This window comes from Carettochelys insculpta, chromosome 8 (assembly GCF_033958435.1).
Source record: "Carettochelys insculpta isolate YL-2023 chromosome 8, ASM3395843v1, whole genome shotgun sequence".
NCBI classification, from domain to species: Eukaryota; Metazoa; Chordata; order Testudines; family Carettochelyidae; genus Carettochelys; species Carettochelys insculpta.
The window spans coordinates 11,033,551-11,058,511 of NC_134144.1; the positions used below are offsets into that span (position 1 = coordinate 11,033,551).

The 24,961-nt window shown below is 41.2% G+C and overlaps 1 protein-coding gene across 4 annotated transcripts in view; it reads right to left on the reverse strand.

Moving 5' to 3' along the window:
• The window catches only part of PARD3B (par-3 family cell polarity regulator beta), a 614,980-nt gene that overhangs the window by 120,471 nt on the left and 469,548 nt on the right, over positions 1-24,961 (reverse strand). For all 4 annotated transcript variants that reach the window (XR_012646411.1, XM_075001347.1, XM_075001346.1 and 1 more), the window contains 2 exons: positions 22,377-22,487; positions 1,694-1,996 (listed from right to left, as the gene is read on the reverse strand). Coding sequence is in view for 3 of the 4 variants with exons in the window: in XM_075001347.1 (XP_074857448.1) it covers positions 1,694-1,996; positions 22,377-22,487 (414 nt within the window). In the remaining variant the exon portion in view is untranslated. The remainder of the gene's footprint in view (positions 1-1,693; positions 1,997-22,376; positions 22,488-24,961) is intronic.

Genomic DNA, 24,961 nt, shown 5'->3' on the forward strand with positions numbered 1-24,961 from the left:
CAGCTCCACGGATACCTCTGCCTCATGTCTTCCACCTTTCTCAGTTTTTATATACTTTTTCCTGTTAAAGTCTTGGTTTTAGTTTTCCAGTAAATTATGTTTGTGTGGCTTGGCATTAGAGATAATGTCTAACACCCCAGCTCCAAAACCCAAGTCTGGTTGTGGTGTTTGATCAGTTTACTGCTCTATCTTAACTTTGCAGTAAACAAAGACTACATTTACTGGCAAGAAGCACTCCGCGCAACCCAAACCTTAACTGGAAATAAGATGTTCATGGGAAAGACGTACATTGCATTTCACTTTAATTTTTTTTAAAAAAGCAATATATACCACAACTTCAGTTCTAATGGAAATTTTATAAAATGATCCAGTTAAAATGGATCTCTGTAACAGAGCTCCAGCCCTAATTAGGTCTGGTGCAGCTCATTCTGTACCTAATAACAGGTTGAATCTAAGCATGTTTGTACGTGAGAAATTTCAAATTTGGATCTGGATTTTGACTCCTCTGCATTTGACATAACTTGCAACTGTGCATAGAGGGTTGATGGCATAGAGGGGAGATGCCAGTTAGCCTCCATGCACAGAAGAGACAGTTTTCTTCTTCTTGACTTCCTGAGTGAGAGCTTTCTCCAATACCATGTACAGATGAATGAGAAACAGGATTTGGCATATTCTTGAAAAAAAAAAAAAACCCTTAAATTTCTGTTCATGTCACTAACTTCCGATGAGCTCTGTCTCAATGACCCAAGACATATCCAAAGCATTGTACCTATAAACTCAAAACTCTCCCAGATCTATGCTCGCAAAGCCCCTCAAACTTATCCAGCGTAGAATGAGGCAGTGGGGAACCACACTATAAGCCACAGTGCGAGATTCATACATTAACATTTAAACTGCTCCCTCACCCCATATTCCCAATTCCTTTCATGTCCATTCACCCATCTTCCGTGCACATCCCGTGTACACTTATCACCTGCAGAAATCATATATTTCTTATACTGCCCTAACTTTAGACACCAGCTTTAGAAACCTCACAATTGCGGCTGCATCACAGAGTCAGAGGGTTTTCTTTTTAATTCAAAGAAAAACTTCATCTTTTTTTAATGCTATCAACCCGCAAACTTGACAGTAAGGATTAAAAATTGCTCCTTCTTTCTCACTTGGTTATTGGAAAGGCTGTGAAAGGTAATCAGTCTTGTGAAGCTACATTTTACAGTCTGCATAAAATGCCATGATTCCCAGTTCTCTTCCCAACCTAATTGAAAGTGTGTAATAGCGCACAGCTGGGGAAATGTAAAGCGTAAACATGTGCAATATATCACACTATCACACACAAAAAATGCATTATGAATGGGCACTGGGTGATCATCAAGACCAAAAGGGATCTAAAAACAGAATTTTGTTGAAGTATAGAACTTTTCCTGTGTAAAAGAGGGAAAAAAATCCTCTCTCAGCAGTACAGAAATTGTATTGGAGGCAGTTCCTATGTTGTGGTGAGAAATGTGGACTTTTTGGTAATAATTTCTATTTGGCTGCTGCTTTATGGGGACTCTTCAGTGGCACTGTTGGGGCAAAGGTGATTCTTCATTAAACCAATGTAAATCCAAGATAAAACCATTGTTTTCTTTCTAGGAAACGCAAGTACAGGTGAAAGTGAAAAATCTGGCAATCTGTAACCATTGGAAAGCATTACCTGTCAGCAGGATTCTGTGGGTGGTGCTGCTTGCTTATCTTTGCATAAAGTCCTTCCAAGTGCTCCCTTTCTCCTGGAATTGCAGGGATATCATGTGTGTATCCAAAGGTTTCAGCTACCGGGGGAGATGATGGCCTGTAAACATTTGCTGCTGGGTACACCTCGCGGAAATGATTCACTCTGGCATAATTTGGGTCCATCTCATCGTCATCAATATCAGGTGGGGGGCTTGTAGGGCTACCGGCGTAATCAGCAAGCCCTCTTGCCTGTTTCTGCCGTAACTCCTGATGCTTTGCACCAATCCTAATTATTAAAAAGACAGAAAACAAGGCATTTGAATTTACTCCTGGAGTGACAGAAAACCATCAAACAAAATTCTAAACACATCTCTCGGCTGTTATAAATGTAAATGATGTACCTATTTCAGAACAGTAGAACTCCAAAGCAGCCAAAAACCTCTAGGTTCTAGTCCTCTGGCTCTGCACTCTGATAACAGATTATTGAAGACTAGGGTGCAATTTCTCACAAGCATTCCCTATAGGTGGCATTTGTGTAGGTGCATAAACACACAGTTGTAATTATACACGGATCTAATACATTTCTACTAAAGGTTTGTGTTAAAACACAGCACAGGCTTAAACAGCTAACTCAGTCTTCCAACTTTTCATCTAAATTGGCCTAGAGAAATATTGCTTCTTTGGCCTCCTGAACTACAGATATACTTCTCAATAAATTAACTTGAGAAAAATAGACTGAATATGAAATAAATGTGAAGAATGCATAGTTGTCTGCAAAGCAGGAGCAAAAGCAATTTGCTTGAAATTTAAAAATATATATGTATTTGTTCCATAAGTGGAAGACCTCGTGCCTCATTATATAGGGTCTAGGGACACAGTATAACAGGGAGAAATTAATAGAAACCTGACAGAGATGAATTGGTACATATAAGTGAATTAAAGACTATTACTGGCAGTGCTCCACTGTGATAAAGCCTTAAGTGGTATTACAAAACACTTCTGCTAATCAGTGCCATTGTGTAATCTGCGGGGAATAGGAATGGTAAAACATTCAGGTGAATTTCAGACCCAAACTTCAAGGATTCAACATTTACTTCTGAGTAAAAAAAATACAATAAAGTGCCACGAATGTGCAACTTCTGTTAAATGTTAACTCCTCTTTAAGATGGCATAATTAAACACAAACACAATGACAGCAATGTGTCCATAGTGTGGAGAATACTCAGTAGTAAATGAAGTGTGGTGATGCAGGAAAAGATGCAAGGCAGAAACATGTATCGGGCCAGCACTGGTTCCTGTTAAAAAGCCAACCTTTACCCACTGTAACTGTAGCTGAAGTATAACAGCATTTCCTTACTTCTGAGAAATACAGTGAGCGTACAGAAAGAATAGTAAGTAGGAAAATATTTAATGTGGTTAAATACCAGTGACCACTGCGGCAGAAAACACAAATTGTACGTGCAGAACAAACAGTCAAAAGCCTGAAGATGAGGGGGCCCTGGAAGAATATGGAGTTTTGGAAATAAGACGACTGAAACACACAGCTGTACATCTAGCTGATCTAGCCTTTCTAGATATGTGCAACCAGTTGGAATATGTAGCAGAGGATTTTTATTTTGCTTCATCAGAAAATATATTTGTGTTCAAAGTAATTGTCCACCAAAAAAGGAGTTCGGTAAGCCATTTTATCCCATTTATCTCTTGCAACACATCAAATCTTTTCTAAATATACTCATGTACATTAATATGTACAGTGCAACCTTTCAAGACCTGCCTTCCCCTAATAGAGACCAAGGATTTCATTGTTAGAGATGAATACGCTACCCAGACTTCTGTGTGAAAAACCAAGTGCCTCCTGGGGTGGGGAGGGATCTTCCCGCAGAGAGTTTTGATGTGTGTCTGCGAGGTGTGCACACCAAGGTTTTGGCAGCTGATGGGAGGCAGGAATGGAAAAGAGGAAAGAGTATGCAGGGCTCAGCCATGTAACTAACACTCCTCCAGCCTCCTAGGTCATCTTCCCTCTTTCAGAACAAAACTAAACAAAACCTAACACTGCAGTGGGTGAAAGAACAGCAGTTTTCTGTGTCCTCCGTACTGTTCTCTTCATATTCTCTAGCCCCAACCTGTTTACTGCATTTTCTGTAATTTATCTGCAGATAAGGCTACATTTATTTATTTGATTTTACTGACTCTTAGCGTATTTCTGCTGTTGACCCTACTACTTTCCTAAAACACTTGGGCTTTCTGTTCTCATACCACCTATGTTTTGTTTTTCCTTCTGGCCTTTTCTTGTTTTTCTCCTCTACCCAATCCAGCTCTCTCTGTAGCCTTCAGTCTTCTTTTCTACTTGCTTATTCACTCACTGCACCACCTGCATTCTTGGTCTCTCCTTCACACTGCTGGCCCAGCCAGGTCAGAGACCTTGTGAAGAAGGTGGAGGCTGACAAGCAGATAGCCAGGACCCAGAGTGAGTCTTTCAGTCCACATGGAGTTCCCTGAAGTGTCTCATGGAGAGTGTATCATAGTGTTGACATATAGCAAACTCGATCAGTGAGGCATCCCTGTTCTCAGCTAGTCAGCTGTCATATTCATTGGCTCACTGGCTAACGGCGCCTTCAGCTGGGCAGCATTTGATGGGGTTTGTATAAAGTAGGGTCAGGGAAAAGACTTTTTCTAAAGCTGACAGGGCACTGGAACAGATACTGTGGAGAAGGGACATTTAGGCTACGTCTACACGTGAAGCCTACATCGAAGTAGCCTATTTCGATGTGGCGACATCGAAGTAGCCTATTTCGATGAATAACGTCTACACGTCCTCCAGGGCTGGCAACGTCGATGTTCAACATCGACGTTGCGCAGCACCACATCGAAATAGGCGCTGCGAGGGAACGTCTACACGCCACAGTAGCACACATCGAAATAAGGGTGCCAGGCACAGCTGCAGACAGGGTCACAGGGCGGACTCAACAGCCAGCCGCTCCCTTAAAGGGCCCCTCCCAGACACACTTGCACTAAACAGCACAAGATACACAGAGCCGACAACGAGTTGCAGACCCTGTGCATGCAGCATGAATCCCCCGCTGCAGCAGCAGCAGCCAGAAGCCCTGGGCTAAGGGCTGCTGCCCACGGTGACCATAGAGCCCTGCAGGGGCTGGAGAGACAGCGTCTCTCAACCCCCCAGCTGATGGCTGCCATGGAGGACGCCACAATTTCGACGTTGCGGGACGCGGATCATCTACATGGTCCCTACTTCGACGTTGAACGTCGAAGTAGGGCGCTATTCCGATCCCCTCATGAGGTTAGCGACTTCGACGTCTCGCCGCCTAACGTCGAAGTTAACTTCGAAATAGTGCCCGACGCGTGTAGCCGTGACGGGCGCTATTTCGAAGTTAGTGCCGCTACTTCGAAGTAGCGTGCACGTGTAGACACAGCTTTAGAAAAGACAAGCCTGGATATACATCTTAAGTCTATGCTGAAGTTAATACAGATGAAAGCAAACACTAATAAGCATTTATGGGTTTTCTGTATTTCACTGTAGCATCAAACCTCAAACAGCCCTAGCATGAATCATCAGTGAGTGGATGCAAATCTGCAAAAGGCTCCATCCTCTGGTCTACGGATCCCTGAATAAAGATAAAAAAGTACACAGCAGGAGGGACTAGCTGGCCAATGCCAGTGCCACTAGCACAAACTCACCACATTTTATGTTAAGTCATTTTGGAAAAAGTTATAACCTGATCAATTCTTGCAACAAAACCTCTCCCCAGAGTCAGTGCAGCAGGGATCCCACAGCCAAGGAGTGCTTACTGCACTATGACGACAGGGAAGGACAGCCATTTGCAATAGAGCTACAGATATTGCAGCAAGAAAAGGGGCCTGTATCTCCGTTGGCTTTTATACACAAATTGCCTTCACAGGAAATCCTTTTGCAGAAAGATTAATATTTTACATGCCCCACAGGGGTCTATATTCAGAAATGTAAAGATGAAAGCACTCTCTTTGTTTACTCAACCCCACAAAGCTAGTAGCTATTGGACCCAACACATTTTACTAATTCTTCAGTCCTATATCTGGAAGTTCTGCTCTTTTGCCCATTAAATCTTTTATAGCAATTCAAGATTATTTCTGCTATGGGCCAACTCTTGAGATACTTTGAGCCTATGCAAATATATCCAGGAAACCGAAGCCAGTAGATCAGATCCTCAGCTTTTGTAAGATGTCATAACTCCATTGACTTTAATGAGAGTATGCCTATTGATGCCTGCTGAGGAGCTAGTCCAATACCTTTATACTACACATCTGGGAATTTTTACAAGTGCGTGTGGGACACCATCAAGGTCTTCTACTAGCCTTACTGATGGGATGTTTTCTCTCTAGGGACGGTTTCATGAGGGATGGCAAAAGCAGCAGCACATAACATTGTCTAGAAGACACAACTAAGTGAACTCACTGGAATTGCAGCATTGAACTGAAATGGACTCTAACCAACACATACTGTAACCCTTAGAGATTGCAGACTCAAAGGCAACAGAGTAGCACAACACAGTGGCATCGTGTGTCACTTGCTTTCATGTTTGACAGTGAAAGTAATTTGTTCTGCCATCAATACTTTGTACCTTCTGCACAACAAAAGCTGGAATTAGGTTAACAAAATTTTCTTTTGTTATTGTGCATAAGCCTAGCTTCTTCAAATTTTCCTTATGAATGCAGCCTGCTATCACTTTCACTGCTATATGCTGTACCTGCTCAAGAACAATTACTTCCCTTCTATAATATGCTGACCAGTCAATATCAGGTTATGTGAATTTCTTGATGATCAATGTCTCATCTTTTCAACAGGACTATTAGAATTGTATTAATATTTCTTGTTTCTTTCTCACTCTTTCATGGGAATCTATAAAATCTGCTCAATGATCTCTCTTTTATGCTTTCTGTTTTTCATTCCAAACCAAGCTCTAACCAAAGCGTGACACAAACTACAGAGACTATGTCAGTTTTGAATCTACCTATTTTACTAAATCTTCCTTAATTCCTCTTGCCCGTGTTCTTTCTATCCCATTTTCTAAAATTTTAAATATTCGGACTGCATAATATTACTGCAGTTTGATCCAACCCTTAACAATACTGTTTTCTATAAAACATTCAGTGCCTAAAAATCTTTTATTCTGCTATACCCTATTACCTTCCTCTCTCATATAACATTGTGTCTTGCCTCCCAAACCTGTTTCACATTTGTAATGTTTCATCCTGTTCCCTTACTCTTACTTTTTTTGTTGTTGCTTTTTCTCGTAATTTATACCAGTTCCACCTTTTACCCTCCTCTCAAAACCGAGAGTACTACAGTTACAGAGGAGCCCAACATGTAGCGCAGGATGGGTCTGGTTAAACAAGTGGAAGTAAGAGATTACATGTCACTCACCACTGTGACACCAGCAGTGAAACTAAAGAGGAGAGGCACAGGTCACAATCTGAACAGTTTAGCCTAATACGAAGTTGATATAAACTTCCTGATGAGGGAATGGGAAATAAACCACACAGAATGGAGGGAAGCCAGTGATATTTCCTTTCTGTATCCCATATCATTTCTGCTCACTCTATCCTGACACCTGAAACCAAACATCCAATTCAATCATTGCATGACAACTGCATCAACTTCCGTTAGCTGTGCATCTGTGAAAACACAGCCCTCTCACCTAGGCAGCTAGAGCACAGGCCTCTTAGAAATGCTGAAGCATGTCCTGCCCTCCTGACTTCCTGTGAGCCCTCTCTCTTTTAATTGTCATCCAAACTCAAACACAAAGTTCCTGCCTAAACATTTTCTGTAGCTTCCAACCCCAGAATATATCTTGCTTTTCATTGCCTGAAATAAGCCCACATGATATTGGGTTGGTAAAACTTTCAAAATAACTTAAGTGCCATTTTTAAAAGTGGCTTAAACACTGAAGGAGTCCAAATCTCCTGGAACGTCAATAGGCCTTAGGCTAGGTTGGTTCTGAAAAACAGATTGTACACATTTTTGAAACTTTTACCCCCTATCTGAAGAACTATGGGGCTGCTCAGCACACAAACAATAATTTATGGTGTCCAAGCTAATTTATTCCTCAGATGTCCTTCCTTTGTAACCCATTAACACAAATTCAACACCCAGCACCTTCGCGTGTGTGTGTGTGTGTGTGTGTGTGTGTGTGTGTGTGTGTGTGTGTGTGTGTGTGTACACACACCGCCAGTGTGAACTTTCTAAGGAACTTCTAATCAGTAATTACATCGGGGTGGCCACTCAGTTAGGGACAGTGCTTGGTCCTGCCAAGAGGGCAGGGGACTGGACTCGACAACCTCTCAAGTTCCCTTCCAGTTCTATGGGATATGTGTATCTCCATATGTACATAAATCAGCATACGTATGGAAGAGTGCAATGAGCCATATGGGTAGACTACAAAGAGCCACGTTTTAGATATTTTTAATTTCTCTGTCTAGCTACATATATATTATACCTAGATAGATATCCATATAGAGAAATAAAAATAAATATACAATACTTGATTCAATGCCTGCCCCCTCCCACCAGAGCCAGGAACCCCCTGGCCCCCGCTCTAAACCAATCCCTCTCCCCTTCTCCAGAACCAAGCACCCCACTCTAACTTGATGCTGGCGACTCACCAGAGCCACTGCTGCCATCACACGCTTCTCCCACCAAGCACTGGGACACGTGCATGGAGCAGGGGACAGTACACGGCTCCAAAGAGGAGCTGCATTTAATGGCTCAAAGAGTAGTGGGTTGGCCATTCCCGAACTACATCTTTTCTTAGTGAGAAAGGAACAGAGGACCCCAGCCCTCAAGTTCTTCTCTGTTACGTATCAGAGGTGAGATATGCAGCGTGGAAACCAAATGTTTCCAGGTGCCATCTGTAATGAAAACATGAACAAAAAACGCAAGCTACTGCAAAACGGCTGCCGTTACAGTTGTGACTATGTAGACGCAGCTCAAAGGCTCCTACTGACAGCTCTGAAATTGCTCAAGGGATCCCGATAGGCAGACAATGCGCTATTTTCTTCTAGCTAGCATGAATAAACTTCCTGCTATAAATGCACAAGAAATAGTACAACAATCTGTTTTATTATGTCAAGCACAGATTGGAGGCATAATGCCGCGCAGAGCGCACGCAACACCACAATCCTTGCTCCAAGTTGACAAAGTCAAACAGAAAATAAATCCAAACAATGGATTTCACGGAGGGGCTGTTTGATTTTTTTTTTAAATCGAGTACATCACTATGTTTTAATACAAAGGGTTCAAACTGACAGGCTTTGCAGACAATGTGTGCTTTAAGGAGTAATTTGAGCAAACATCAGAGAAGGAAATACCCAAATGCAGACTCAGAGAAGGAACAATAGCTAGCTGTGGTGACACATACCATAGCAATAGATGGGCAGGAGGCAAAGACCATTTAAAGTAATTAGTATGTGATTTGCTATTAATATAGCAAAAAGGGAGTGGCTATGAAAAGCTGCAAGAGATGCAGATAGAATTTCACAACAAAGGCCCAATCCTGTGAGTCTTTTAACCAGGTTAATTAGTGGAATAAATATCCTTCCACTCATTTTGCCTTTCCTTGTGTGTAGCAGAATAAATGCCCATTGCATTTCTTCACTCATGTGATGCTGCCTGAGATCTCCAAACTGCAATGATTACTCAATTTACATCTGATTTGCAGTCTTAATATCTCAACCTTGATTTTACATAACATTTCTGCTTTTGTCTCTCATTTCCCTAATTCAGACATAGATTGAGAAAAGCGTTGTCTAGGAGAAAGTACCCTGTTGCCCCAGGAGGTCATTTGGATTTCATTTGGGTCTAATATTTCAATTCTTTTCTCTAGCTAGTAGCAAAATATATTTCTGTAGTTAAGACATCCCATTTTTCTTCATCTACATACAAGTGGACCAAATTACTTTTCCCTTCAGACCCTCATATGCAATACTCATTAAAGTGAATTGAGTATTTCATGGGCCTATTTGGGGGCAGCATCTGGCCCAATATTGAAACATTTTATTCTTGTTCACATGCATGAACTTTTTATAAAGTATTAACAAACCTCAAGCATAACTTGAATGTGTTACATTTAAAAGTATGATTTGTGTTTTGTTAATCTTTTCTTCTCTGGTCAAGGACAATATTTTAAAATGGAAAGTTAAGTACGTCTCCTAATTTGGGGCTTTAGTTTTCAACCTCCAAAACAATGGGTAACTGACAAAACAAAAAGCAGTCAAGTAGCACTTTAAAGACTAGCAAAATAATTTACTAGGTGTGCCAACAATGCCCAGATGCTTTGCATATTGGACAGATTTCTAACTCCCTTAGACAAAGGGTCAATGGGCACAAAACAGACATCAAAACACTCCAGATCCACAAACCAGTTAGTCAACATTTTAATGGAATGGGGCATTCTGTCAATGACCTCAAGGTATGTGTGTTACTGAAAAGGAATTATCACACCGTTTTGGAAAGAGAAACATCTGAGCTGGCTTTTATATTCAAATTCGGCACATTAACACATGGTTTAAATCGTGATGGGAACTTTCTGAGTCACTATAGGGGCTCGTCTGCATACTTGACTCAATCTAATTCTTGATCTTCCCCCGCAACCCTCCACTCTCTGATTTGCTCACTTGATTATCTTTTTCTGATTTGTCCTCCTTGCTTACTGTTTTTGGTTCTCTGTGTCTTAAATATTGAGTCTGTTCTGGTCTGGATATGGTCTGAAGAAGTGGGTCTGTCCCACGAAAGCTCACCGAATAAATTATTTTGCTAGTCTTTAAAATGCTACTTGACTGCTTTTTGTTTTGATAGTGTATAGACTAGCACGGCTTCCTCTCTGTTACTATTCAATGGGTAACTGAGTTATCACCAGGGCACCTTGGCTGGACCAATGTAAGAGAGGCTGAAATATTCTTATTAGTAGATGCTAAGCATGATGGGGAGGGATAGCTCAGTGGTTTGAGCATTAGCCTTCTAAACACAGGGTTGTGAGCTCAATCCTTGAGAAGGCCATTTAGGGATTTGGGGCAAATAGATGTCAGGAACAGTGCTTGGTCCTGCCAAGAGGGCAGGGGATGGGACGAGATATCCTCCCAAGGTCCCTTCCAGCTCTATGGGATATGTACATGAAAAGGAAAGAAACCAGCTTGACTACAAGGGCTTCTTTTAATTGCCTTGCACTTTGTATAGTGAAAAACACAAGTGTAGAGCTCCACTCATCTAAACATGCAGAGCATACTGCACCTAGTTTGCATAACTGCACGCAATGGTAACGAGATGTGCAATGCTCACCTTAATGCAGAGTCATAGTCCTTGCACCTCCCTCATAACTCTTTGTCCTTCGCTCACACTCCCACCAAAGCTGAGCTACGTAGGGTCAAATATGAATCTAGTAAACATCAATATCCCTGCCAGGTTAATAAGGTTACGTTCTTCACTACTGAGGCACAAATGCCTCTGAGGTTACATCTAGACTGTTGATAGAAGTTTTGTTGACAGAGCGTGTGCCCAGACTGCACAGCTGGAGGCAGAGATCTGCCAGTTGGGAGCATTCTGTCGACACCCCTGTATGCCTTGTTCCAAGAGGAAGAAGGGACATCTTGGCAGAGAGGGTTTTTCCCGATATTTGGCCCCCTGTGGATGGGCCAAATGTTGGAAAAGCCTCTCCCAACCGATCTGTTGGCAAAAGATACATAAATGGGTTGTGCAATTTGTGTATCTTTTGCTGACAGTTCTTGGCAATCTAGATATAGCCTAGCCGAGCCGGATTATGAAAGGGTCCTTAGCCCGGGTTCCTGAGATGCAGTCCACAAAGCCTCTCTTTGCTGCGGCCCTGTCTGGCAGGGGGATGGAGGGGAAGCAGTTCTGAGTGTTGACCTTTCCCCTGCCCCCGCAGAAGCTGCTGCAGGGAAACTCTGTCCCTGCACTCGCCTGCAGGCCTCACTCCTGCCACTCCCAGCGGCCAGGAATTGCAGCCAGTGGAAGTGGCAGGGGAGGTGCCTGCAAGTACAGGGCTTTGAAGAACCACCTGTTTCCTCCTCAGAGCAGCCCCAGGAAAGTACCCCAATCCCCTGCCTCCTCCTGTACCCCACTTCCCACCCAGATCCAGCCATACCCTCGCCTCGCTATTGCATCCTACCTCCTCTACCCAGCCCCCATTCTTGTCCCGCTCCTGCACCCCCGCCTCCTGCCCAGACCCTGCCCTCTCCCACCTTACTCCCTTACCCCCCTGTGCCATTTCTACACCCTGCTTCCCCCTAAACCCCCACCCCACTCCCAGGCACCCCTTCCACACACTGAACCCTTCATTTTTGTTTCCACCCAAGGTTCTAGGAGCCCAACAAAATCTACTAGCTGCAACCCCATACAAGAATCTATCTGTCCCCGGCCTCTGGGGTGAAACATGGTTATTTAACAGTGTTTAGCAACTCCATCTAATTGAAATTACCAAAGAAATTTGCATAAGCAAAACATACTACAACACTTGCCACTTTTTGAACAGCAGGGTGAAGGCTATATAAGATTTTCCATTAACATAATTTCAATTTTTTTCAGAGGTTTTGTTTTGATCATACTTTTCTACCTTGTGTTTTTGTTTCTGCCAATTTAAAAATGATCGGCTTTTACTAGAGCAAACAGTCAGAGAAAGAGAACTGCAAAAGGCAAGAACCAGGCAGATGCAGATATTCTCCCTGGTCTCTTTGCAACTTAACCAATCAAGGAAAAGAAACAAACCAATCGCAGCTATCCTACCTATCTCAGGTTTTAAATACGTATGATCTCTTCAGAAAGTAAACATTTCATAAACAAACAACCAGATAAGCTGAAGTAGGATTGAATGTGGGAGGAAATCGTAACATACTCACGCACTATTCACCCAACTCTAGGGAGTACTGCTCCGAAACAGGAAAAAAAAACCATGATCTGTTCTGATCCCAGGATGTGAAGATTTTGATTTTATACTGAATTCAAAAGACAGCATCTGACACTTCACGCCACAACACTGCTTCATGAACAACTAAATTACAAACCCCATTTCTGTAGCACTAGGTATTTTTGGAAAAACTCTTGTCCAAACACTACATCAGTTCTGAGTCCAGTTTTGTTGTTCATCAATGATTTAGATAAGGGCATAATGGGTACACATATGTTTGCAGATGATACCAAGCTGGGAGGGCGTTCAAGTGCTTGAGAGGACAGAATAAAAATTCAAAATGATTTGGACAAACAGGAGAAATGGTCTGATGTGAACAGGATGAAATTCCATAAGGATAAATGCAAATTGCTTCAGTTAGGAAGGCACAATCAGCTGGACACATACTAAATGTGAAATGAGTGCCCAGGAAAGACAACTGAAGAAAGGGAGGAAAAAAAACCCGAACATTATTCTAGGATGTGTTAGCAATGCTGTAAGCAGGACATGAGAAGTAATACTTCTGCTACATTTTGTGTTAATTAGGCTCCAGCTGGAGTACGGTGTCCATTTGGGGTGTCACATTTCAGGAATGATGTGGACACACTGGAAAAAGTCCAGAGAAAATCAACAAAAATGAACTGTCTGGAGACCATAAGGGCAGATTGATAAAACTGGATTTGTTTAGCCTAGAGAAGACAGAGTGGACATGATAACAGGGTTTCAAACACAAATGGTTGTTACAAGGGGCAGGGAGAAAATCTGTTCTTCGTAACCTCTGTGGGTAGGACAAGAAACAATGGGTATAAAATTGCAGCAAGGGCTGTTTAGGTTGGACATGAAGAAAAAATCCTGTCCTTGTAAACACTGGGCTAAATTGCCCAGGGAGGCTGTGGAATCCCATCACTGGAGATTTTTAAGAGCAGGTTAGACAAATACCTGTCAGGAACAGTCTAGAGGGTGCTTTATCCCGCCATAAGTGCAGGGGACTGGACTAGGTAAGCTTGAGGTCCCTTCCAGTCCTATGATTCTATGAAAAATTCCCCTGCTAACTGCTGGTGTCTGCAAACATGTGCCATAGACTCTGGCAGAGAGTGGAAAGGAAAGGACGTCTGGAGTTATGTTACTGCTCCTAGTACATGCTGACACAAAACACTGATGGTCACACTGATTTCTATAAACTGATAGCGAAGGCAAGGGTGGTCTTTCAAAGCCATTTTTCTGATTCCTCTGATCCTGGAATGGGCAAGAAGTTGCACTAGCTCCAGTGGTAATTATGAACAGCCATCAAATTCTTCTAGCTTAAAGTAGATGAACCAGTTTCCACATACTGTGAGCCCAGGATTGCTAATTTAGTGACATGCTTGAACCCCGTCTTTGAAACTCCCCTGTGTGGAACAGAATGAGTAGATCCAACTTTACGGCATGGGAAGCTCCCCTACATCAAGACATCTTCAAGTGTCTTTTGCATTGCTTGAGCAGTACCAAAGAGAATTATCCTTAGCCGAGAATCTGTCCCCATCTCCTTCTTTCTGCAAGTGTTTTCCAGCAGCAGTAACAGAACAATTGAATAGCCCTTGCTAAATGTTACTTTTTCAAGTTCTATTTTAACTCCACGTTTCCTGTTAGATATGCCTTTGGCCCCCATGAAGTTAACAATGCAATCAAGATGGCATCATTTTAAAGGTATATGTTAAAAAAATAAAAGCGGCACCGCTTGGCATATGACTCAACAGAGAGCCAGGCCATTACCAACAAAATGTTCTGACTCTTCAGATGGCAAGATAGCATAGTCTTTCAAAAAGAGTATCCAGATCACAGTAAAGTTATTATCTCTATGATGTGCAAATGAGTAAGTCTATGCCACAGAAGTGAACTCTTGGGCTATGTAGACAGTGAGGCGATGACTTATTGTGGTGGTTCCCAACGTGGGGTCTGTGAGGATATTAAATGGAGTCCAAGAAAAATATAAAAGAAATAAATATGATAATAGAAAATGAGTTTTAAATAATATGCAAAGTTAAATCAATTATTAATTTAAATTATCTTCCAACCGTTTTAATTGCTGTCTGAAAATTGAGGATGTGATTTCCTTCTTCAGTTAATGAAGTGTACACAGCAGCTACAATTGGCTTTGATGGTGGTCTGCAAATGGTTCAGGGGGTGATTAGGGGTCTGCACTAGTGAAGAGTTGGGAACCACCGAGTCATACTGGGATGTGCTCAGTGGGTGGCAGCACCTGGGAAAGAAGCCTGGCGACCGGACAAAAGGATCACCTGTTAAATAATCCATATTGTGCGGCAGTCTCGCTCTCACTGCCAGTACAAAACTCAGCTTTGAACCAGAACATGCTGGGTTCAAGACCCAGCTCAGCACTGCGCTGGCAGAGTCCTTCTTTGTGGCTGATCAGCGTGTAGCTTGCTGAATCTGTCAGAGCAAATTCTGTTTTAGTGACATAAATTGGAACTGGAAGCTCAAAACCCTGCTGCTGGGTTTAAATGCAATGTCACGACCTAGGAAAGGTGGGAGAGGATTGCTGACATCAGTCAGTCACAGCCAAGTATCAGCCTCTCCCTGCTCAACGGTTGGCTTCTATTACACATTCTGGTATGTATAGCAACAGCAGATCTAAAAGGAGACTCATCTAGAATCAATGGGATAGAATTCATCTGTCCTCCTGTCCACTGCAAGTGCCGCCAGAGTAATAAACAGAAATCTGATATAAACTTTAGACTGTCAGCACAAAACGAAGCTGTGACCTTGACCCATGCAACATCATCCAGTATTTTTTTTCATAACTCCTACATACCGTGCCACGCTGCTATGATCTAATAAGAATCTACAAGTAATTAACTGGAATTTTTTGAAAACTGAACCTTAATCAAATATGCATTCTTATCAGGGTTCCAAGGCAGCCATAAATTGGGACATTTAAAAAACTGGGATCTAATCCAATGTGTGATCTGATCAGGGTTCAATGGTTATAATAAATTGGGGCTATTAAAACTGGGACCCCATCCAACACTTTATTTGGTCTAAACCACAGGACCTAGCTGTGCTGCAAAGTCAGGAATATTCAATGAATAGTTATGCCATGTTGGATTAACCCTTAATAAATAGCAATACACAAAGCACAGAAGTCTCAAACAGGTAAGATCTTCCCAAAGTTAAGAACGTAAGAATGGCCATACTGGGTCAGACCAAAGGTCCATCCAGCCCAGCATCCCATCTGCCGACGGTGGCCAATGCCAGGTGCCCCAGAGACGGAGAACAGAAGACAATGATCAAGTGATTTATCTCCTGCCATCCATCTCCTGCCCTTGTTCTGAAGGCTAGGGCACCATACTTTATCCCTGGCTAATAGCCATTTATGGACCTAACCTGCAAAAATTTATCAAGCTCTTTTTTAAACCCTAATAGAGTCCTGGCCTTCACAGCCTCCTCGGGCAAGGAGTTCCACAGGTTGACTGTGCGCTGTGTGAAGAAAAATTTCCTTTTATTAGTTTTGAACCTACTACCCATCAATTTCATTTGGTGTCCCCTAGTTCTTGTATTATGGGAAAAGGTAAATAATTTTTCTATATTCACTTTCTCCACACCATTCATGATTTTATATACCTCTATCATATCACCCCTCAATCGCCTCTTTTCCAAACTGAAAAGTCCCAGTCTCTCTAGCCTCTCCCCATATGGGACCCGTTCCAAGCCCCTAATCATCTTAGTTGCCCTTTTCTGAACCTTTTCTAATGCCAATATATTTTTTTTGAGGTGAGGAGACCACATCTGCACACAGTACTCAAGATGTGGGCGTACCATAGTTTTATATAGGGGAAGTATGATATCTTTTGTCTTATTATCGATCCCTTTTTTAATAATTCCTAACATCCTATTTGCCTTACTAACTGCCGCTGCACACTGCGTGGATGTCTTCAGAGAACTATCCACTATAACTCCAAGATCCCTTTCCTGATCTGTCGTAGCTAAATTTGACCCCATCATGTAGTACGTGTAATTTGGGTTATTTTTTCCAACATGCATTACCTTACACTTACCCACATTGAATCGTGATACAATCAATTCCCAAGATTTTGTCTGTGAATCAGTATGACCACCTTCAGGCTTTTATTTTTAATAAAATAATAAATATAACAACAATATTCCTAGTCTCAGCACAAGCACAAAAGCACATGGGTTTATTAGCTATTTCTGTGTGGTGGTTTTAAAATGTCCTGTATGGTTAAAATTCTTAATATTTTGCTTTTGAACACCCCAAACATCCATTTCTCATTCCAAACAATAGCTGGCTGTTATCAGATTGTGACTCATGTGGCAATTCTGGTTTTCATATTGATTTCCAGTAACCTACAGATTTTCCATAATTAAATAAAATGAAATAAATGCAGATAGAACAGGAATAGCTTTTCGCTTGCTCGTATTCTCTCAAAATGTTTCGCTCTCTGAATGTTTTTGTTTCTGTAAAAAGCTTTTAGTTTGCACAGGGATCACACAGCTGCAAAATTAAATTTCTGTCTGCCAAATATCAAGAACATGTGTATTGATTTAACTATGAGAACGGCAACTAATGCTGCAGCTGATAAGACAAGGTTTCAGCAGGTTTTGGATAGAAAATTCAGAATCTTGAATGTAGAAATTGAATCCTATTAACTGTCTCTAAATTTGAGATTTGCTGTTACCTAATTTTCAGTTTAGATGGTTGTTATAATAAGGGCCATTCTTTTTGCTTTCTTTCCTTTCTGCACTAGAACTTAATGCTACTTTTAGAAATCCGCTCAATTAATTCCAATGAGAAACACAAAACTAAGGTCTAATTAACAAAATAAACTAACCTTTTCTCATAAAGAACCAGTGTAGAGCATTAGTCTGTCCTGCGTCTTTATATTAAGTAATATGTCATTTATTAAAATCATTCCGGTGACAATAAGGAGCTTCATTTAGTGAAATTTTACGCTAAGGTCTTGAAGATGTTTGACTGCTAGAAAGGATGCTTTAGTCTCAGCAAGGTTACTCCAGTAAAATAAACCTAAAAACAAATGGGGGAAAAATTCTCTTTTAACTATGATTCACTGTATTTGCATTTGAGAAGTGAATAAATTACTAAATGTAAAGCTCAAGCACCTAATATATTTTTCTCTTTTGTTTTACAATAGCTTTCAAATATTAGAAAACTAAAAGACATCCCAATATGAGTCAGAAAGGAAGAAAAAAAAATCCTTGGTTGAAAATATTAAATTAATAAAATGTCCACATCCTCTGGTAATTAATAATTTAGTAACAGAACAGCATCTCGTTTTTCAAATGTAAAAAAATGACAGTCTGGCAGTAACTTACTCTGAACTTACTAAATATAGAAATCTGGCCCAGGTTGATCAAGATTTTCTTTAAAAAATTGTATTTGCTTTTATCTTTTATGGGCAGGTCACAGCACTTTGGACTTAATGTTTAATTATGGCCAAAGCTGCTGAAGCACAAACAAAATTATATTTAAAATAGGGCCTCAGGCCAATGAACCACTGACATGAATGAGGAAGGACAAACCACCAACACAGAGAATGAAACAACTAGGTAAGGAAAACCTCCTAATATACAACATTGCCATGAAGTTCTGACATTCTTCTTTGAGGGTTTGGTCATGTGTGTGTGACTACAAGTTATGAAAAACTAGAAGAGAGTTGAAAAAAGGAATGAAGTGTAAAATTTAGAGGAGGTATGGAATTCATATGCAATTAGATACAGATAAGGCTATTACTGAGAAAGTAAGGCTAACATCCTAAATCCCCATTAACCACTTCAAGTCCATAGTAGCACCAGCTACAGAATGTAATGCAGATTTGAGAAAGAAAGGGTAGGCCTTTTTGATTTAGGCGGTAGACTAAGGGTATGGGGGCTCAGTTGTGAGTTCTGATGCAAATTTTCTTTTGTGATCCTGGACAAATTACTAAATTAGCATCTGCAAAATGAGAATAATGACACTCTTTTCTTTCTCCCATCCTTTATCTTTTATATCTACCCTGTAAATTGTTGGGGGCAGAGTTTGATTCTTTAGTGTGTGTTTTTACAGCATCTCACACAATGAACGTCTAATCTTGGCTGGGGCCTCTAGGAACTACCTTTGATATAAACAACAAATCATTAGAGCTGGTTAAGAAGTTTCAGTGGAGAATGTCAATATATCAAAATAAACTTTCTGCAGAAGCCTCTTTGTTGGGAAGGTTTTTCAGGTCCAGGAAGCAATTTCTGACTAAAACCACAGAGAAATCAAAGCCAAAATAACCAACACCCTAGTGGTTAGATCTTGGATATGGAAGATCCAGGTGTAAGTCCCTGCTCATGCTAAATTGGAGTAGGGACTACAACATGGTTTCACCACGTTGCTGGTAATTGGGCCAATGACTAAGCTGTGAAGTTACGTTTCTCTCTGACTCAATGAACATTTCATTGTTTCTCTCTCATGTTTTTGCATGAGCAATTCTGAAAGCTGTTAGGTTTGTTCTGATGTGGAATGAAAATCAATTTCAAAACTTCAAATTCTTTTTGCAAAATGGAATTCTTGTTTACCGGCCAGCACTAAAATAACAAGGGTGGTATTTTGGTGTAGGATGTGTTAATGGAACAAGACTGGAGCAGGGAATCAAGAAAAGGAAACACAGATAAGACATACTAAAGAAAGAAAAGTGTGGAATGAAAATAAAATGTCCAGGATTACAGCAACAACATTTCACTTCACAGAGTGTGCAGTCTAATGGCTGGTTGGCTTTATAAAATATTTTATTGGTTATGAGGTAATCACACTCCTCTAAGTTGTGAATGAACTTCTTGCTGGAAAACACCACCCACAGAAATCTTGTGCCTTTGGGCGAGATGCTATATGCAAAGTCAGCCTTCCCAAATCATGCAAGGTCATGGAATCATAGAAAGCTAAGGCTGGAAGAGACCTCAGGAAGTCATCGAGTCCAACTCCCTTGAGTCTAGATCCCACCCCTAAAATCAACTACTCTGACCTCTTCCACTAACAGCTGATATGCACAGCTCAGGGTCTGAAAAAAAATGTATCTGATCAACTTATACACACGTGTGGAGTACTGGTTAGTATAGTAGATATTTGAGAAACCCGGGCAGTCAGCATTTAACTGAAATAAAACCCCAAGTGGCCAAACTAAGTTTATTATTCTAAAGATGGAACTGAGACTTTGGAATAAAAATTACTCATGTAACTATTCATGGAAAGGTAAAATTAGATAGGTAATTAATATCACTTATGAAAGTCAAAATTAGAAAAAGTAATTAATACTTTGCTCAAGGTTAGTTAGGAGATTGCTTTGTTTACAGTTCTGTAGTCTATCACTCTGCAGCCAAGTACTTGTTAGTTTTGTCATAAATACAGTTCATTCCAAACAAGAGTGCAGTTGAAAATATGATGCTTACATTCTAGTAAATCTTTAGTGAAGCTTCGTTTGTTAAAGATGAGACAACACATGCAAAATTGCAGTTGGTGAAGTCATAGTAGCAGCAAGATCTATGGTGTAGGCTCCCCACATGGGTTTCTTTGCCAATATGTGCATTAAAATCTTAGGCTTGAATTACATTACACATTATAGGATTACTGAATCTTGGGACACAGTTATAAAACTCATCTTTACTGTCTTCATGAGCAACATCATTAGGTGGATAGTCCACGAGCGAAAACAGTCAGTTTCTTTTAAACTGGACTACTTGAAGCTTATTTAAATCAACTCCCAATATCATTCTTGAACCAAAACATCTTTGAGAGAAGACCAGCTAGTGTATGCCCTTTTCCTTTATTACTGATAAAAATCTTAGCCATCCTGTGACCAAGATAGAGTTCAATAGTGAACTAGTAGATAACCCTGAACTACCAAACACACAGAACTATGCTCTTGTTTTAGTTACAGAACTGGTATGACCTGTTTGTATATATATAATATGTTATACCGCTTTTGTGATGGTATAAGGATTTTTTAGTGGTGTAAGCAGAACTACCCGAAGAAGAAAGGATAGTATTTCTATTCATTTGCATTGCGGAAGAAAAATCAAATAAGTGAGTTAAAAATATCAAATGAGTTCATAACTTCTAAACTCACCTGCTGTTTTCCATTTCACTTCAAACACTTCTTGGTCAGAAAATTAAATCATTATCAGAGCAGAGAAAAAGAAAAGAAAGATGAAGACAGTAGGCTGCCTATTTCTAATACATCCTTACCAACTTGCTGCAAGTCAGGGACTATAATTTTTTTAAAAAGTAATTAACACTATAGAAATGTTAAGAACAATTATCTCATGTCCACTTGGAACATTAGCCCTTTAGACAGAAGGACTCATTCCTTTAAGTCTGCCAACATTTTAGTAAATGGCAGTGGCCCTTTAACAGATGGGATACATACTTATTAGCTTGCCAATATCCTAATAAAAGACACTGGCTTCTTTAAAATGAAGGACACATATCTCTCAGATTGCCAGCATCCAAACTGGGAATCAGCAGTTTAAAATAAACATGGCACTCCACTGCCTGGCAAAATCAGGGACACGCTACAGAAATTTTAAAGCACATGGTCTAAATCCTACCTTGGTGTTATTTAATTTTGAGAAAGTGCCTATTAAAATATTGGGCAAATGTATCCAGCATCTGTACTACAGTAACTGAAGAGCCTACAACCTCCTGAAATGGGTGGCATAAATATTTGCAGTAACAGTTTGAATATCTTTACCCATCAAATCCCTTCAGTTACCAGGTCATGTGATTAAAATACCTTGTGCAATAGATCTGCAACAGGGTAACTGTGCATAAAGGGAGAGAAGAGTCTTAATGTGGCTAGCGAGGAGGAACACAAAGGTAGGCCTGTCCATTCAGCTCGTATGTATGACATCCCTGCACGCAGAGAGAAGCCAGCCGCCCTGAGACACAAAGAGCAGCAGGGCCTATTTTCTCCTCATAATCTAACAAGGGAAGGAGAACCCCGCAGGTGCCTGCCTCCCCAGGTGACATATAATACCATGGCGCAGAACCCTCGCAAGAAAAGCATGGGCAACTTTCGCTTGAGCTAAACAACTGGGTTCCCTTGATGGAAGAGACGGGAAGCTCAGTACACAGAAGCCCAGAAGTAGTGGCTCATGTAGCACTGGGAGAGAAGGGAAGAAAAATGAGGCCAAGCTCCAGGAGAAGCTCCTCTTACTGGTATTGGGTAGCACAGGGCCTGAGGAGTAGCTGTTGCACCACGCTGTGCAGAAGCTGCATTAAGCACTCACAAGCCAGGTCTACACCAGACATTAAAGTCAACGGTAGAGATGCAATTCTGGCTATGGCAATGGCATAGCTAGACTCGACTTATCAGGCTGTCCTCACAGAGAGAGGTCAATGAGCTGAGCTCTCCACTGGCCTCCCTTAATCCTTGTGATATTGAGGAACACAAGGGTCAATCTTCTGCATAGTGAAGACATACCTTTAGAGAAGCCAGGGAAGAAGAACAGAGTCTGTTATGCAGTAGCCCAAGACAACAGCAGCCTCATGGAGAGCCAGAAGACTGGCCTAACAATGCTGCACTGCAGAGAATTTCTGGGAGGGGCTGGGATGGCATATCACTGACCCACGACTGGACCAACTGCCCTGGATTTTCCTCCTACCACAGGAGGTCCTTGCTGCTGCTGTTCTAATCAGCACAGATGTTTACACCAATTACTCACCTTTCACGCTCATCTTTCATCTTTTCTAGTTCTTCTTCTCTTAGAGTGCCATAATTTGGATTTCCCTTCTCGTCAGCTTTCCCACCTCTCTCTTCTTTCTTCTTTCCAAATCTGATTAACACATTAGGGAGAGAATTAGTAGAGGAAAAATGCAATATTTACTGAGCACACAACAAAGCTGGGGATTTCAACAACCATAACATAGTAAGCAATTGCCTAGAATAAGGGACATATCACAATAATAAAATAAATGACCAATTATTCTGATTATGGGCAATTTACGTAGTATTTAATTATGAAGTATTTGAACCTTGAGTTTTTTAAGACATTGGCCGTGTCTACACATGCCCCTCCCTTTTGGAAGGGGCATGTTAATGAGGCACTTCGGAACAGGTTAATGAAGCGCTGACATGCCTATTCAGAACCTCATTAGCATAATGGCAGCCAGTTGCACTTCGAAAGTGCTGCTTTCGAAGCATAGACTAGCTGTATAGATGTGGGTGCTTCGAAATAAACCCCACACTTCGAAATTCCCTTATTCTCAAAATAAAATGAATTTCCAAGTGTGGTACCATTGTGTGTTATGGAAATTACCAGGCCCCCAACGCTACAAATGAAAGCAGGTGCTATGGTTCGCTATTATCAGCGCACATTTCAAAGAAGCTGAAGGGTCTTCTTGCTTGAGAACACGCTCACTCTCTGAAAGTAATCTTCAGAGCAATCCTATGTACCAACACACAGAACTGACATGTTCTGTGCCTACTGGCAAAAAATGTCACTTGTTCACATATGGTTTTAATGTAAAGGTACGGGATTGATTTTTGTTGAAAATCACAGGAAGGTGCAATCAACATGAAAAATAGATCCTGTTCTATTAAATATGAGAGAGATCACTAGTTCAGAGAGCCCCGCTTTAAATCCTCTTACTTTCTGTCTAATAATATATTAATTAAATGTTTATATTATGAGATTGCCCCAAGGACCCCAGTCTCACCTGGGGTTCTGTTGAGCTATGCACTGCACAAAGATATGCAAAACTCTATTCCCGTCCTCATAAAGCCTGCAAGAGGCTATAAAGCGGCAGACCTGCATTTCATTCCTCATTGACTAGATCTTGTGTTTAGTTACATGCGGCACTATGGGCCACCAAGCACTAACCCAGACAAATCTGAAATCCTGAATTTCATAGGTCACAAATGAACAGTCATCTTTACCACATCCCAATCTTTCAAGTGCCTTTACATGCAAATTAAGCCTAATGACTTACAAAAATTATTACTCCATTGAGCATGATGTATTTTAAACCTCATTAACATGCCTCATGACTTTTTCAAGCGGTCAGTAATATTTCCACAGTGATCTTTTATCCTTCTCGTTTTTCATTTCCATCCGAACTGCCTCCAGGACGAGAAGTGAATTCCACTGCACATATCTGAGCTATAACTTGCATTCCTCCCTTGGCCAAAGTTGAAATCATGTGAATGTTTTGTCACACTACAGCTATGTTTAAAACAAGAGGTATGATGACCAGCTCAAGCAGACATGCTCACGCTAGTTTTCATTCAGCTGCTGGTCTCAAAGTAGTAGCTTAGCTATAGTATGGTCTGTGGTTCCCAGCCTTTGCAGTAACACGGAACACTTCAATGACACAAACAATTCCACCGCACACCTACTTTTTTCAGCTGAATCGATCACTTGTAAATGTCACATTTACTCACATTTATATGCTTAGAGTTTTACAAGAGAGGTTTGCAACATAGTAATGCATACAACAAGCTAAACGAGGATGAAATGCATTCATATTTCACATTCACCACAGAATACACTGTCTTAACAAGCACAGACACACTTTCAAAATCTGCTCAACACCATGCTACGGATGTATAGTAAACAAGTACCCACTGAAAATTTCAGCAACTACTAAATTACTTGCTGGTGGAGGAAGTGGCTCCAGAAAGCAGGTTCTTCTCTCTGTCACCCGCTGGAGCTGGGATGTGTCATTTAAACTGCATCCCAGCTCCAACAGGCTCCTGCCCTCCCTCTCTTCCCCTTGCCACATTAGGCAGAGGGGGCAGGTTTCCCATCAGCTCATTCAATTTGGGAAGAAGTGATTCATCTAACCCTCATCTGAATGGGGTCCTGCAAGGTTGGCATTTCCCCTCTGTGAGGGCTCTGCAAAGAACCCCCACAGGGCAGAAACTGACCAACCCTGTGCCAGCTGCAGTGAGGGGAAACTGACCAACCTGGCACCAGCAGGGTCGTCAATCCCCCCACCCCCTGTGGTGGCTCTACAAAGAAGCTCAGCAAAGGTAAATTGACAAAATTTCAACAGCACACCTGCGTGTTGCAGCACAGTGTTTGAAAACCACTGTCACAGGCAGCGGGGAGCAGCAGCACAGATTAGGTTTTCCTGCAGTCTGGGGCAGGTAGAGGAAGCATGCATCAGCAAGAGAGATGAACACAGAGAGGTGAAAAGATATAGGAATAAAAGAAGAGTGACATGGGACCTTGCAAATGTTATTTCTTACACGCATGTAAGAGAAAAACAACCCACTCCCACCTTAGTTCAACACCCCAAAGCTTGC